Source organism: Dermacentor albipictus, chromosome 8 (genome assembly GCF_038994185.2).
Source record: "Dermacentor albipictus isolate Rhodes 1998 colony chromosome 8, USDA_Dalb.pri_finalv2, whole genome shotgun sequence".
Classification (NCBI taxonomy): Eukaryota; Metazoa; Arthropoda; class Arachnida; order Ixodida; family Ixodidae; genus Dermacentor; species Dermacentor albipictus.
The window spans coordinates 5733834-5749704 of NC_091828.1; the positions used below are offsets into that span (position 1 = coordinate 5733834).

Genomic DNA, 15871 nt, shown 5'->3' on the forward strand with positions numbered 1-15871 from the left:
CGGCCAGTAGCTGTGGCTATGCAGTATTCGTTTTTAAAAACGGAGTAATGCAAGCACTTAGCAATATATTTATTCACATATGCAATGCACAAAATACGATTAGGATATTGGAAAATACATTTTGGACATCTTGTAAAGCGCAGTTAACAACGCGCGCACAAACACAGGAAAGTGTAAAAGTAGAATTCGCTGCTGAATTTTATTTTTTATCGCACGTAACGAAATGCGGATATTTGTCAGCGAGGATCTGGCCAGGTATTTATTTATTTATTTATTTTCACATACTGTCAATCCCTCATAGGATTATAACACGAAGGGCAAGTACATATGGTAGTATTTGCGAACAAAGAATATAAATAGATTATATAATCATAAGTGTGATATTGCAAAGGTTTTGGTTTCCCTAAACAAAAGAAATAAGTAGTTCATCACAAATGCAATATTTTGGCACAATATATTATAACAAGGAAGAATCTGAGAAAACAAGAAACCAAACAAGAAAAAAGAAAAAAAAACGCCTGAAAGCACGTGTGATATACAATACCTAATGAACATGACAAACAGGATGCAGTCATGCGTATGATGCATCATACAAAAGGCACACTCATGGATAAAAGTGTTAGGCTATGAAAATCGGTAACAAACCTGACTATGTGTCAGAGCTATAAGGCAAGCAGATGTTCTTCCACTGAATTAGCAAATGTATCTAATCAGGAGCTGTTACTAATGGATTCACTCAGTTTATTCCACTCTCTTATCGTTAAAGGAAAGAATGAATTCTTAAAGCAATCGGTATGAAAAGAATGCTCATTGAGTGTTTGTGTGTTTTTATGCCGCGTTGGCCGTGTTTCATTTCTGGAGATGTATCTAGAGGTATCAATATTAGGCTTGTTATGTAAGAGCTGGTACATAAGTTTAGAACGGGCTAGTAGAGCTCGGTTTTGTACTGTTAGGATTCCGGCTTTGTTAAGTAGTTCGGTGGGCGAGTCTGTTAATTTATGTTTATTGTATATATACCGTAGAGCTTTCCTTTGTACACCTTCCAGTTTTTTTAATTAGTTGTTTAGTGTGTGGAAACCAGATAACATTTGCATACTCAAGGACTGACCTGACGAAAGTTTTGTAAGCCAGAAGTTTTGTATTGGGTGGTGCTAGTCTGAGGTGCCTTCAAGAAAGAAAAGGCGTTTCATTGCAGTTGCTGTGACATTATTTATATGGGAGTTCCATCTGAAGTCATGTGTTAACGTTAATCCGAGGTACTTGTGTTCATGAACTCGTATTAGTGGCACGTCGTTAACGGTATACGTAAAGCTCGAGGTATTGTTTTTTCAGGTGATTGAAAGAACAGCAGATTTCTTGGTATTGATGGTCATCTGCCAGTGGGCACACCAGTTACACAGCTTTGAAGTCGTTGTTTAATGTTATATGGTCATCATACGGGTTAATATTTCGATAAAGGATGCAGTCATCTGCAAATAGCCTAATGTTTCCTGTGATTTTTGCGGGTAGATCATTAATAAAAATAAGAAATAAAACAGGAGCCAGAACGCTTCCTTGGGGGACTCCCGATGTTACCCGGGCTGTCTGGGAAATCTGTCCATTCACTTCCACAAACTGGGTACGGTTAGTAAGATAGTCGCAAATCCAGTCAATTATGGGGCCTGTACCTAATGTAGCCCCAAGTTTCCTTATGAGCTTTTTGTGTGATACCCGATCAAATGCCTTCGAGAGATCGAGTAGGATGAGGTCTGTTTGTCTGTGTTGGTCGATATTAAATGATATGTCGTAGGTTACTTCCAGTAGTTGAGTGATTGTAGAAAGGCCTCTGCGAAAGCCATGTTGATATGGTGATATGACACTCTCCTTGTCTAAGAAAACGGTTATATGTTTTAGTATGATGTGTTCTAGAAGTTTGCACATGGTACTCGTAAGCGAAATCGGCCGAAAGTTGGACGGGTCGTCTTTGCAGCCTGATTATGTATTGGGACAACTTTTGCGGATTTCCAATCCTGTGGAAGAACAGATGATGATAATGATTTGTTAAATAATATACAAAGGTACTTCGTCATCCATTCTGCGTACCGTTTCAAGAAAGCGTTGGGTATTTTATCCGGGCCTGGCCCTTTTTTTGTGTCCAGGTTTAGGAGAAGGTTCAGTACTCCGGCCTCCGTGACGGTGAGGGGGCTTAGTGTGCTGTTAACGGTGATGTGAATTTGGGGTAGTTTCCCATCGTCAGATGGGAAGATAGAAGAAAAGTAGTTATTTAGTGAATTAGCGTTTTGTTTGCTAGTTTCGGGCGACACTTGGGGATCACTTAATGCCTTAGGATTAAGGTAGTTCCAGAATTTGCTTGGTGAATTTCTTAGAAATCCTTGAAGTGTGTTTGTGTAAAAGTTTGACTTCGCTGTCTTTATTTTAGATTTCATGTCTTGGATCGCCAGAGTAAGATTACTTCGAGATGAAGGTTTAGGTGCTAGTTTCATTGATTTTTTCAGACGTTTGACTTTACGTTTGGCATGAATGATATCACGTGAGATCCAGGGATTGTGCTTTCTCGTTTTTTTACCTTTAGAAGGTACATACTTAGAAATAAAATAAAACATAATTTTTTTTGAAACCATGCCACAATGTTTCGATGTTTGTAGTGGAACGTATTGAAAGTTCTTCAAAGGCGGTAAATTCGCTAGATAAGTAGTCAATAATACTCGTATCGTCTGCTCTACTGAAGTCCGGGTAAGTGATGCGTGGTTGGGAAGAAAATGTATTCTGGGCAGGTACAACACATAAAGTAATCTTATGATCAGACATGCCAATAATGAGTTCAAGGTGCGTTTACTCTAACGTAAAATGATGGCGCAAAAAAACTAAATCAAGTGTGTTGGAAGTGGTCCCTTGAACACGTGTGGGCTCTGTTATGCTTTGGCTAAGATTCAGTGAAAGCATGAGTTCGAAATGCATATCAGCACTTGGTGAGTGGTGTTCAAATGTTTGCCAGTTCACATCAGGCAAGTTAAAATCCCCTAGAAGTATTAGTCTGGCCCCCAAAACGTTATTTTGCGCATACAAACACAGTCTTTCCATCACTTCAACCTCACATGAGGGACTACGATAAATACAACCGACGACAATATTGCATGTAGAAAATGTTAGTTTACAAAAAATTCCTTCCACTCCTGTGACATCATGTAATACGATATAAGGGATGTCCTTTTTAATCAATAAGGCGACGCCGCCACCACATGTTAATCGGTCTTTCCGTACGATTACGTAGTTTGGTGGTGTGATTTCAGCATCCCTGATATCGATTGTTAGCCAAGTCTCAGTTAGAGCAACAAAATCTGGTTCGATACCAAGAAGTAATGCCTCAAGGAAGTCAGTTTTCTTTAGTATGCTACGCGCATTAATATTGCAGAAAGTTATTTCTGACGTGGCGCGTTGCGCCGAGTGCACGTTGTTTGCCTTTCTGCTTCCTGTTTTTTTTTTGCTCGAGGTAGCTGAATGCGTCTGGATTAGGGCCAGATCATTTGTTTCGTCATCCCATCGGTAGAGGTCATCATTGATACGCAGTTTGTCATAGGACAGCGATACCCTTTCCCCAGATTCTTTTCTAGCTTTCGCGTAGTTCCACAGTTTCTTCCGGATGTTTCTTACACGCCATGAAAAATCTTCGCCGATGGAAAAACTGCTCCCCTTGAGCTTATAACAGTTGCTTAGGATTTGTGTTTTGTCGCGGTAGTCCAGGAGCTTCAAGATAACCGGTCAGGTTTTTTTAGCTGCTGGCCTGCCCAATCTCTGAATCCTTTCAATAGTTACATCCTCGACTTCGAGGACACTTTTAAGAATTTTTTCGTGCACTTTGTGTTCAAGTGAGCCTTCGCTTTCCTTAGCTTCCTCGGGAAGACCGTAAACAATTAGATTTGATCTTCTTGAGTGATTTTCAAGATCGTTCACTTTTAGTTCAAGTGATATTAGTGCTATCTCGAGGCTATTAATTTGTTCCATGCATGTAAAAACCTTGGTATTGAGATGGCTTAGGCTGTCAAGTTTTAAGTCGATGGATGTTAGACGTTCTTCCTTAATAACCCGAAGGTCATCTGCAATTTGTTTTAGCTGCTTGGAAAATTGATCCTAATCAGGCCCAGGGTTACTTTCCACATCCCCTGCTATAAGCAGCAATTTAGAAACATGCACGCAAAAGTCGCATAACAAATTTAAAAGCAACCTGGGCATGGCAGCACAATTAGGCACAATTCATTGGATTTTAGGCATTTCCCAAAACGTTTGCTCACCTGTATGACAAAAACAAATGGGTTTGAGCTCATCGTGCTAGCAGAGCTACCATGCCCAGTGGTCCGTCGCAGTCTGTCGCCTCCTTTTATGGTCGGTGGTGCCCATAGCCTCGCTGTGGTGGCGCTGAAGTCCGTGACGTCATCAAGCGTTGTTGTTGCACTGTAGTGGTGCTGTAGATCGGGCTTATCCAGATAGAATGGCGCGGTAGAAACTTGGGATCCAAGATACCCTGGAAGATAGGTCGAGTTTGTTTTCACATCTTGGCCTTTTCCTTCGCACCCGGCTGGTGTGAGCAGTAGGGCGGAAATCTGTATGACAAAAACAAACGGGTTTGAGGTCATCGTGCCAGCAGAGCTACCATACCCAGTGGTCCGTCTCAGTCTGTCGCCTCCTTTTATGGTCGGTGGTGCGCATAGCCTCGCTGTGGTGGCGCTGAAGTCTGTGACGTCATCCAGCGTTGTTGTTGCACTGTAATGGTGTTATAGATCGGGCTTATCCAGATAGAATGGCACGGTAGGCACTTGGGATCCAAGATACCCTGGAAGATAGGTCGAGTTTGTTTTCACATCCTGGCTTTTTCCTTCGTACCCGGCTTGTGTGAGCAGTAGGGCGGCAATCTGTATGGCAAAAACAAACGGGTTTGAGCTCATCGTGCCAGCAGAGCTACCATGCCCAGAGGTCAGATTCGTGGTTGTGGTACCACAGTCTAGCGACACCCGCGAGATAGGACTTCACACAATTGAGCTTCGCAGCATCGTCCCATTTATTCTGGGCACTCACCCGCTCATATGTCGAAAGCCAATCTTCTACTTCGTATTCGTCGGAACCACTGAAAATCGGAGGATCGCGTTGACGCACTAAGCCATGCTAGCGTCGTCAGGCATGATGGCCGGCAGTGTCCGATTACATAGTTTCAGGGTGGTTGGGGAAATACTACCCAGCACAGCTAAACCAAACATGTAATGCGGTTTCTTGAGCAGTCAGCAACGCAACCATCTCAGTCGAGCATCGGACACCAAGAGCGCGACCCCCTCTTCGTCGGCGGGCCGATGAGTATAGTGCGCCCGTAGGGCGCGCCAGTCTTGTTCGCTGCAATATATATATATATATATATATATATATATATATATATATATATATATATATATATATATATATATATATATATATATATATATATACATATATATATATGTGTGTGTGTATATATATATGTATATATAGATATATATATATATATATATATATATATATATATATATATATATATATATATATATATATATATATATATATATATATATATATATATATATATATATGTTTTTTGTGTGAGTGAGTGAGTGAATAAACTTTTATTTGGTCCTGCAAAGCGCGATAAAACGCGCACCCGGCTAATCCCACGACGGGACTGACAGATCTAGTCTGCCGGCCCAATCGCGGGCGCGCTGGACGGCCAGGATTTGGTCCTCAAAGAAGGGACTTCGCAGGAGTGCGTGCCACTCTTCCTTGGTGAACTTCGAGCCCAGCGACCCGCACTCCCAGAGCATATCAGGCAACGTAGCTACTTCACCACAGGCCACGCAAGAACAATTCGGATAAATCTCGGGATATATGCTATTAAGGGACGCCGGATTTGCGTACGAGTTCGTTTGCAGAAGTCTTAGTGTGACCGCCTGCGGCCTGCTTAGCTTGGAGTGAGGCGGGGGGAAGACCCTTCTCTCTAAGTAAAAGAATTTAGTGATTTCGTTGTGTGTGAGAGGAGCGTCTCTGTGTCCGGGGAGAGAGTCGCTCGATCCGAGTGCAGCGCGGTCGGTAAAGCCACGCGCAGCCTTGTGGGCAGACTCGTTGAGGTTCAGAGGAACCCCCTCAATCGCCCTGACGTGTGCAGGGAACCAAAGGATCGAGTGCATGGAGGTGTTGCCGTGTTTGGCGCCTTTCAGAATTTGAACTACCTGCCGGGCTACCCGGCTTTTCTGGAATGCCCTGATGGCGGCTTTTGAATCGCTATACACCCTGTCTCTCTGACCGTCTTGCATGGCGAGTGCAATGTCCACTTGCTCGGCCACCTCTGGCTTCGTCGTCCGGACGGAAGCACAGTTGATGACGTGTCAACGACGGAAACCTCAAAAGCCTTGCCGTCTCGGTATGCAGCTGCGTCCACGAAGCTTGCTGCGATTTTGTCCTTGTTTATTTGCTCTAGTATATTCAATGCTCTTGCCTTGCGACGCCCTGCGTTGTGAACGGGATAAACGTTGCGGGGCAAAGGGGCGACCACGATCTTCTCCCCTATTGCTCTGGGAATTTGGGTGTCTTCAGCCAAGTTCTTGGTTGGGGCGAGTCCGATCTCCTCGAGGATACGCCCGGCGGCCGGCGTGGAGGACAGCCGAGTTAGCTGGGCCCATTCCTGAGCGTCGGCTGTCTCCTCCATGGTGTTGTGTATTCCGAGCCGAAGGAGGTCCTCTGTATGCGTTCTGACGGGCAGCCCGAGGGCTCTCTTGAAGAATTAGGACGGCAAGCTGGGCGAGTTGGGGATTGCACATGTTCCTGTGGGTGGGCAGCGTGCCACCACCAAAGTCGTGCCACCACCTCGTCAATCTGAGCTTTTCGCAACAACTCAATCGTCTAGAGAAGGCCGGTTTTCCAAAATCCATTATTGTATCAATATGTGAAGGGCTAGTGAAGAAAATAAAGAAAGGGGACGCACCTCAAAGACAGATCTAAAAAGTTAAAAAGTACGCAGTCATCCCTTATGTACATCAGATGGGGCATGGGTTAAAAAGGACAGCCATGAAATATGGCGTTGAAGTAATCTTTTCAGCAAAGAACTCCTTGAAAAAGATTTGCAATCTTGTGAATAGGCCTAAACAGCCGCCCAAAGTTACATGCCGCGTCAAACACTCGGGGCAGCTTGTGGCATGCTCGGTGGGAGTGGTCTAGGTCATCCCTCTTTCGTGCGGCAAAATGTACTTTGGGCAGACGGGACGCTGCCTTAACATCCGCCTTAGGGAGCACCAAGGTGCGATCAGGAATGAAACAGGTTCGAATCTGGCCGCGCATTGTAGAGTTTGCTCATGCAAACGCATGTTTGAAGAAACGGAAATACTTTTTAAAAATATGCATCAAGCTAACCGCGAGATTGTAGAGGCCTACTTCATGCATGTGCACTCAGGCGCATGTGTCAGCCAGCCTTCGATCACTCTACAGGATAAAGAAGCTGATTTTTTGAATGGCAAGATAGGCTAACACCCTTGTAAACGTCATTTTACACCTGTTTACATTTTCTGTATATTATAGTCCGTTGCTTGAAATAATAAACCAGTTGTTAGTCTGCGCTCGTGTTGTGTTCTTCCTTTCGTCCTTCGTCCGGGTGGCGCTGCCCACCCACAGGAACATGCTCTCTTGAAGAATTTTCTAATGATGGCATTAAGCTTTTCCCGCTCGGCTCTGAGCCAGTTGTGCATGGCCACCGTGTAGGTGAAGTGACACAGCACAAAGGCGTTGATGAGCCGAAGCAGGTTGTCCTCCTTGAGGCCACGATGTCTGTTCGTGACCCTTCGGACGAGGTGAAAAGCATTGTCGGTTTTCGCAATTATCTTTCTTAAAGCAGTGCCGTTGCCGCCGCGTGATTCTATGAACGTACTCAGGACTCTGATGGTGTCGACCCTAGGTATCGGGTCACCGCTCCGAGTGAACAGGTGAATGTCACTTTTCGAGACCAGTTTCCAGCCGTTGGGTCTGCGGCCTTTTTCTTTTCTATAAAGGAGAAGCTCAGACTTGGTCGGGGAGCATCTGAGTCCGGTGGGTAGCAGGTACTGCTCCGTGACGTCTACCGCCTCTTGCATGGCGCTTTCCACTTGCCCTTCGCTAACGCCGGTGCGCCAGATGGTGATGTCGTCTGCGTAGGTGGTGTGTTTGATACCTTCAACTTGGGCCACATTCCTCGAAGACCGATCATGCAGATCTTGAAGAGAGCAGGCGAAATGGCTGAGCCTTGCGGCGTGCCCCGTGGGCCCAGGATCACCTCGTCGGAGACAAAGTCGCCGATCCGCAGCTTCACTTTCCTCCCCGTCAGGAACGAATGGACGTAGTTATATAGTCTGGCGCCCAGCTCGAGGTCTGCCACGGAGGCCAGAATGTATTCGTGGAGAACGCTGCCAAACGCTTTCTCGAGGTCGAGTCCAAGCAGGGCCCTTGTGTCTGTGGTACTGCCGTCGATGATTTGATGTTTGATCATCTTCATGGCGTCCTGCGACGAAAGACCGGCACGAAACCAATCATGTTGTGAGTATAGATGTTGTTCTCTTCGAGATATCTGTTTAGTCTGTTGAGGATGACGTGCTCCACCACTTTCCCAACGCAGGAGGTGAGAGAGATCGGTCGGAAGTTGTCCACGTTCGGAGCCTTGCCGGGTTTGGGGATCAGGATGACGTTGACGGTCTTCCATTGCTCTGGGACGCTGCCGTTTTTCCACGTCTCGTTGATCTTCTCGGTGAGGTATGCGATCGAACCATCGTCCAGGTTCCGCAGCATCTTGTTGGTGATTCTGTCGGCACCTGGCGCACACTTCCACTTGAGCGCGAAAATGGCTTGCTTAATTACCCCCGCGGTGAAGTCTTCGTCCAATTCCGGACGGGCTGGGCCGAGGTAGTCGGGAAACCGGTCTTCCTCGTCTCCATGCTTTATGGGTAGGTATTTCTCCATGAGCTTGGTAACCAGCTCGTCTCCGGAACAGGATGTGGTAACTTCGTGAAGGGCCCTGGTGAGCGTGTGTCTCTGACTGGATCTGGTGCTGCCCCCGTCGAGGAGATGTTTAAGCATGCCCCAGGACTTGCCGTTACGCATCTGCCCATCGATCGAGTCACAGACCTCGTCCCATTGCTGCTTGCTGAGGGTCCGACAGTGATCTTCGATAGCCTTGTTAAGCTCGGAGATCTTTTTCCTCAATATTCGGTTAAACCTTTGGCCCTTCCATCTTAGAAGCAGCGCCTGCTTGGCCTCGATCAGATGGGCCAGCCTACTGTCCATCTTTTCTACCTCCAGGTCACTGACGATCTTCTTAGTGGATGACTCGGCGTCACTCTTGATTCGCTCGCACCAATTTTCCTGGTCTTTGGGGACGGGTGCGCTGTCGTTGCTGCGGAGCTTGCGAAAAAGGTCCCAGTCCGTGACAGTGAATTCTCTGGATTTACTTCGGATGACTTCGAAGCAGGTCTCGAGCACATAATGGTCGCTACTAAAATTTATTGCGGTGTTACTCCACTCGGCTCCCTCGACGTTCTTCACGAACACCAGATCGGGGGTGGTGTCCCGGCTCACCGAGTTGCCGATTCGGGTGGGGAACGCCTTGTCCGTGATGAGCGGGAGGTCCATTTCGTTGGCGTTCTGCCACAGACCCCAGCCCTTGCTCGTGTCGTAGATGCACCCCCACACGCCGTACGGTGCGTTGAAATCTCCGACTACGACCAAGGGATGGGTGCCGGCCAAGTCGACGGACTTCTTGAGTATCGTTTTGAACTGCTGTTGCGAGTCGCTAGGATTGCTGTAGATGTTGAGTATAAACCGCTGTTTCTCCGCCGGTTGCGTTGTCTCGTCTTGAGCGGAACCTCCGCTATGACGTATTCGACCTTGCAACTCACCAGCTTCAGGTCTTGAGCCAAGTGTGTGCACACCTTGGTGAAAGGACTACTCTTCTATGGTGGGTTGCGAAACCGCATACATCAGATTGAAAGGCCAGGCTAAGCTCTCTCTCTTCGGAGTGCTTAAAGATGTAGAAAGGTGCCGGGTGTGGGAGCTCAATCGTCACCGCACCGATCGGCCCGTTAGGAGCCATCGACTGCATTTGTGAGCTGCGCTTTGACGCGAAATATATACTGAGGTATTATGTGCATATTATTGAAGGGCAGGAAGTATCTATATAGCGTGGAAAGCCTGCGCTTTGGTCTGATGCGGTACCCACAATCATTTGCCGTATCTTCCGGAGTATCTTTATGAGCAGCTCGCACGCAAGCAGCCCACGAAAAAAAAAACGGGCTCACATGCAACAGATGAAGGCCGGTCTAATGAGAGAACGCCCCCGCTCTTACTTGAATCATCGCTGACATTGGAGGCATCTGACAATGCAAACCTGCGCGAGCTCGAAGACAGAGACAACCGATAACGTGCTTCCTAATTCAAGCAAATATAAACAATGTGTTTTGCTTACTTCACACAGGGGACCTGAAATACAGACTACGTCTCCGGCGTAGGGCACATAAAAATAGGGAAAAACAGCTATTCCATAAATATTTTCAAAACACACAATTGACCTGCAAAAAAAAATGGCTGCACGTAAGAAATAATGTGGCCTGCATTCTGCCTAAAGGCCAGATTGCTGCCATTATTAGGGCATTGGGGAAATTTTGTCAGAATTCAATATATCGCCTTGAGAAAGGCAGGAAAAGACGGTTTAACAATTTTTATTTAACACCTAATTAAACCACACAGTCCATTTATTCCTGTACGTCGTCACATTCCTGTACACGAACCCCATTTCGTCGCAATATGAGCACCGAATTGCGTTCTCTCACGACACAGTGAAAACACGCACATCAGGTTTAAAAAGGAAAGCAACAAACGCGATCCATCTTATTGCAGTCATGCTCGAACGCAACTGCAGCGCTGCGTTCGAGCGCGGCACGCTCCGACGCTGCCGGCCGGCGCCTCCGGCACGTGCGGCCGCGAGGTCCAAAAGAACGCGATGGAGGCGCCACCTGGATTTTCAATAATATATGCCTCAGCGCGGAGCCCTCGTTGGACCCACTCTACAACTAGAGCCATAGAGTTTCTCACTACTTTACCTAGAGGGAAATCTGGCGCTGCTGCGCTGTGGTATGCATGGGAATGCCGGCATATTGTGACTTCGGATTGGCATCGTTCTCGTAGAGACAGGACACCTTGAGGACGCGCTTGGCAAGCACCGTTCCGTCTGTCACAATTATTCATTTTCTACTAAAACAGCACGTGAAAAGCTGCTTTAGCTTTTTTATTACGCGAAAACATGTTTTGTTTAACTATGAGAACTTGTTATTGTGTGTGCGACTGCATGTTACGTAAAAAGTATCAGCTGGCCGCTAAAGTTGGAGAACAGACGACAAGGTTCGCGCTCGCTTTGAAAGAGTTGGTCGTCTGTTCTTGCTTTTCTTCGCTTGGTCATGCATTGTGCGTGAGTAAAGATGTAAAATGCGTGAATGCAAACATTTTATGAAGATTTTACTTTGAGAACGCGTTATTTGCGTAGCCATATCCATGTTTTAGACGAAGCCTCTTACAACACCAGCCAACTCGAGCCTCGCAGACACATATACCGTCATTCCCATGACGGCACGGTGCCCCCTTAAGAAACTCCCATAGACGGTGGTGCCAGATTACCCTCTAGATGTTATAGCGAGAAACTCTATGACTACGGCCATAGTGTTTCTCACTATATTATTGAGAAACTCCATGACTACGGCGTCCGCCATTCGCATGCCCAACGCCGTAGTAGACGTCGCGGTTGTCTCAACTCTGTAGCCACCGGAGAAGAACGCCCTCCCTCCTTCTCCTGACCGCCGTGCATCGCGCACGACAGGAGAGGGCACAGTCCGCGTTCCTCGCTCGCGCATGCGAGAGTGAACCGCGTTCGCCGGCTCACCCTCACACGCTTTGGCCAGCACATAACACCATACCGCGCACGGCGACGTTATTGTCGCTCTTGGACTTTATGCAGAACCTCATGGCGACGTGGACGGCGACAGCGACGCTGACGGCAGAAATGGGTCTTGAGCCTCTGTATAACGCTATCGCAATAAAAAGCAGGGAAGAGATTTATATAACCCGAGCCATTGCCAGCGTAGGTAATCGTAAATTATACTAAGGGTGCTCTGGGGCCCTATAACGTAAAACTATTCCAATGTGTTTTTATTCCAATTTCCTGAGGTCAAATTTGCGTAACCGCCTACGCAAGCATCGGGCGGTCACCCGCCTGGTTCTCTGAACAGACCAATCAAACGCTCTCCTCGTTCATAGGAGGTCATTTTTGTTTGCTTGAAAAACGAATCACATTGCCTACACTGATCGGCTTGTCTTATCTAATTGGCTCACAAGAGGCGAGGAGCACGGTAAAGTGGAGAGGGATTCGATAGGGCCGAGCCACTGCACTGAAAATCAATAACCGGATGAAGAGGGTGGTGCCGGCGTGTGCGATTGGTCCGCTTTCCCTTATTTAGTTTGCGGTGGCTCATCGACAATCGCTGCGGCATGCAAAGGAAACATAAGAATGATGCTAAAACGGATCCTCAGCAAAGGAGAGTTGGCAGAACGGGGTCGTACACGGGCCGAAAGTGTTCGAAAATGTTACACGGCCACGTAGAAAGTTTTATTACACGCAAATAAACCCATGCTCTTCGACAGGTGCGAGTAGCCAGTGCCTGAGCGATCAGCGGCAGCCATCTTTTATTCCTTTCGGAACTGGGCAGCCTACGGCTATTCAGACGAAAATTCAGTTTTGTTCGGCATATTACTGCATCTTTATCGCGTACACGTCACTTTGACGCGGTGAGTTTTTGCGGTTTTATGACGTCGCATGAGAGGCAGGTGAAGTAAGCGCAGCCCGAAAACTTTTGACCAATGGCCGAGGGCTAATGGCGAAGATGCGTCGAATCCAAATAACTATTTTTATTTTGTTTGGTCAAATCATGCATAATTCGTGTGTACACGTTATATCAGATGGGGAGCTATCGCGAATTTTGTGACGTCGCGTGGCAGACAGGTGAAAGGGGGATGGTCCAAAAAGTTTTTGACCAATCGCGGAAGGCTGATTGCAAAATTGGAATAGAAAAGTTTGGAATAGTTTTACGTTATAGCGCCCCTGGCATACAGAAATTAAGATCGGGATCACAAAGACAAAAGGCTATATAAAGATAGATGAAGTGAAACCCGGTTAAATTAAGCAGGCTAGGTCCCACTTTGTCGTGCACTGTTTGAAAGGGGATGGCAATAAACAGCATCATCGACTCGTACATATTAGCAAAAGAATAATACCATTTATGTACTTTTTATTTATTCAGCCTTGTGGAAATGTCTTCAGACGTAGTCTACATTTATTATCAATTGAATAGACAGGCTAGATGCATTAGCCAGCATAATGAATATTTCTGTTTCCAGCGTCCAGTTTCCAATGTTGCACAGGGAATTAATTTTGCGTTGTAACTAGTCTTCCGTATATTAAGCTCTTATATACATATACAGTCTCCTGCCTCGCCTTCTTCAAGAGCAAGCATCCCCTTTGACGTGCTCCTGGCGCTCTTAGACCTACCGTAACGAAGCACTTTTTCTTCCAAGGTGATTGGTAACTTTTACCGAAACCGTGGTATTCATTGAGTACATTAATTGTACACTTCAAACGTCGCGAACGTTTTTTACTGCGCACATGGTCCCTGACACGATGAGCCACTGGGCTGCAACACATTCCCCTGTAAACGTACAGGGTCGACATTGTTCCGTCAAACCTCTAACTAATGAGGGCCGTCTCCAGTTGAGGATGGAAAGTCACTCCTTGAGACCCTAGGCCCATTTGGCACAGCTTTCTGACGCGACTACCACTACTTTGGCAGAGCGGATATCTTATGTGCCTGATGTATGTTTATCTATGCAATGCATTGATTCTTTTATTTAGACGTAGACACACATAATAGATTATTCATAGCAAACCTTATCTGCACATGCAATATGGCCATTACTATATAGGCCGGCTGTTGTGACCGTCGTCAACAACGATATGATCGTCATTGTTGCTAATGCAGTAGCCTAGTAGAAAAATCACACTTCGCAAGCAAAATTTGTTTGCAGCGGTGGTAGTTATATATATATATGTTTATATATATATATATTATATATAATTATCTTTATATGTTTTCATTTCGCACGTGTGACGAAGCTCTGCAGAAGAAGGCCAACCCATTGCCGAGAATTTGGAAAGTTTCATCAATACTCACAGCCTGCCTTCTGGCTACGACACAGCTTTTCGAGGAGCTAAGCTCGGCTGTCTACTGAACAGAATTTTGTTGTTGAACGCTGCCACTGCATGTCAGGTGCTACTCTATGTGCTGACGAACTTCCATGTGTCAAATGGCTAATATTTAAACAAAATTTTACTCACAGGTCAACCAGCATCGTCTTCCGGTGAGCGTCGCAACGGTACGACACACAGGGGTCGTCCTTTCTGATGATTTCGTCATGATCCATCAGCTTTCCTTCGTGCATGCATTTTCCTAAAACAAACGAATGCCCGAACACTCAAGCAGAAGAAAGAACAAACATTATTGAGAATTTATTCACCTATATATCTAAAAAGTAACCAAGAAGATAAGCCGAACGCCGACTATCAACTAAAACCTAAACTTACACCGAAGGAAAAAGCTAAAAAAAACAGTTTCAAATTTTATGTGCTCAAACTATGATACGATTATACGAGAATACGAATAAACTTCGCTTACTAGGGGTTATTTACCATGCCCCCTCTGTTGGGCGTTATTACATTTCGCCTCCATTAAAATGCTGGCGCCACTGCCGGAATTCGATCTCTCCCCCTTGGACAGAGACAGAAAAAGAAGTAAGAAACAAAACGTGTCAGCGAAATGCTCAAGGGAAAGCACAGCCAACTCGTTCATCATGAACACGCGCGTGCACTGGCAAAATATAACCTCGCGCACGACGATCGCTCTTTGCGAGTGAATTGCGCAGGTCCTACCTCTGGTAATGAATTGCCAGCCTCAGTCGCAAGCCACATCTTTCGCTCTTACGTATAAACAGAAGTATAATGCCTGCACGTTGTAAACTGCACTTTCATTGCTGAAACAAAATGAAAGTTTCGACTGTGTGCCGCTGGCGAATGAACATTTATGATCAGTTACTATTGTATTGATTCAAGGCTCTGAGTGCCCAGCGTAAAATGAATGGCAGCAAAGTGAAACTTCATAAACTACGTCCGTATTCCATTCTGTGCCCATGGTACACCTTACAGAACACCTGTCCGGTCCTTTCTTGCTTCCGGAGCAGAAAAAAATTGTACTGAATGTTCAGCGATCTCTCATATACCGGCACTAATGTTCACTGATGAATGGTGGCTAAGACGTTTATTTAGTAAGCTTGCAGCCCACGGTTGACGGCACTGCGCTCTGCTCTCTTATAACGGTATACATTTAGGTATCAGCGTCAGCAAAAGACGTAACACGTTAACATCGCAGGGTCGTGTGCACGTGGAGAAATGTTTATGTGATCAAATTTTACTTCAGTGCAACCAATGCGGCAGGTCGCAGTAAGAATTTGATGCGACGATCAATTGATTCGTATAAACTCACTCCCGCCGTCGGCGTCCGAGGCAGACGGTCTGCACAGGTGGCTCAATGGGTGACTTAGGTTCGAGGGACAAAGACGCTGCAGTAAGGAACGAACAACACTTGTATTTGCAGACAAAATTACGAAGTTCGGTTACAAGATTGCATAATTTCAACAGTACATCGGTTGTAAAGAGTTACACTGGTTGTGGACTTGGCTTCGGTGC

At 46.1% G+C, this 15871-nt stretch overlaps 1 protein-coding gene across 1 annotated transcript in view; it reads right to left on the reverse strand.

Moving 5' to 3' along the window:
- The window catches only part of LOC135910439 (uncharacterized), a 66466-nt gene that overhangs the window by 17683 nt on the left and 32912 nt on the right, over positions 1-15871 (reverse strand). Inside the window, exon 2 of the mRNA XM_065442478.1 lies at positions 14468-14579. Within this exon, the coding sequence (XP_065298550.1) occupies positions 14468-14579 (112 nt within the window). The remainder of the gene's footprint in view (positions 1-14467; positions 14580-15871) is intronic.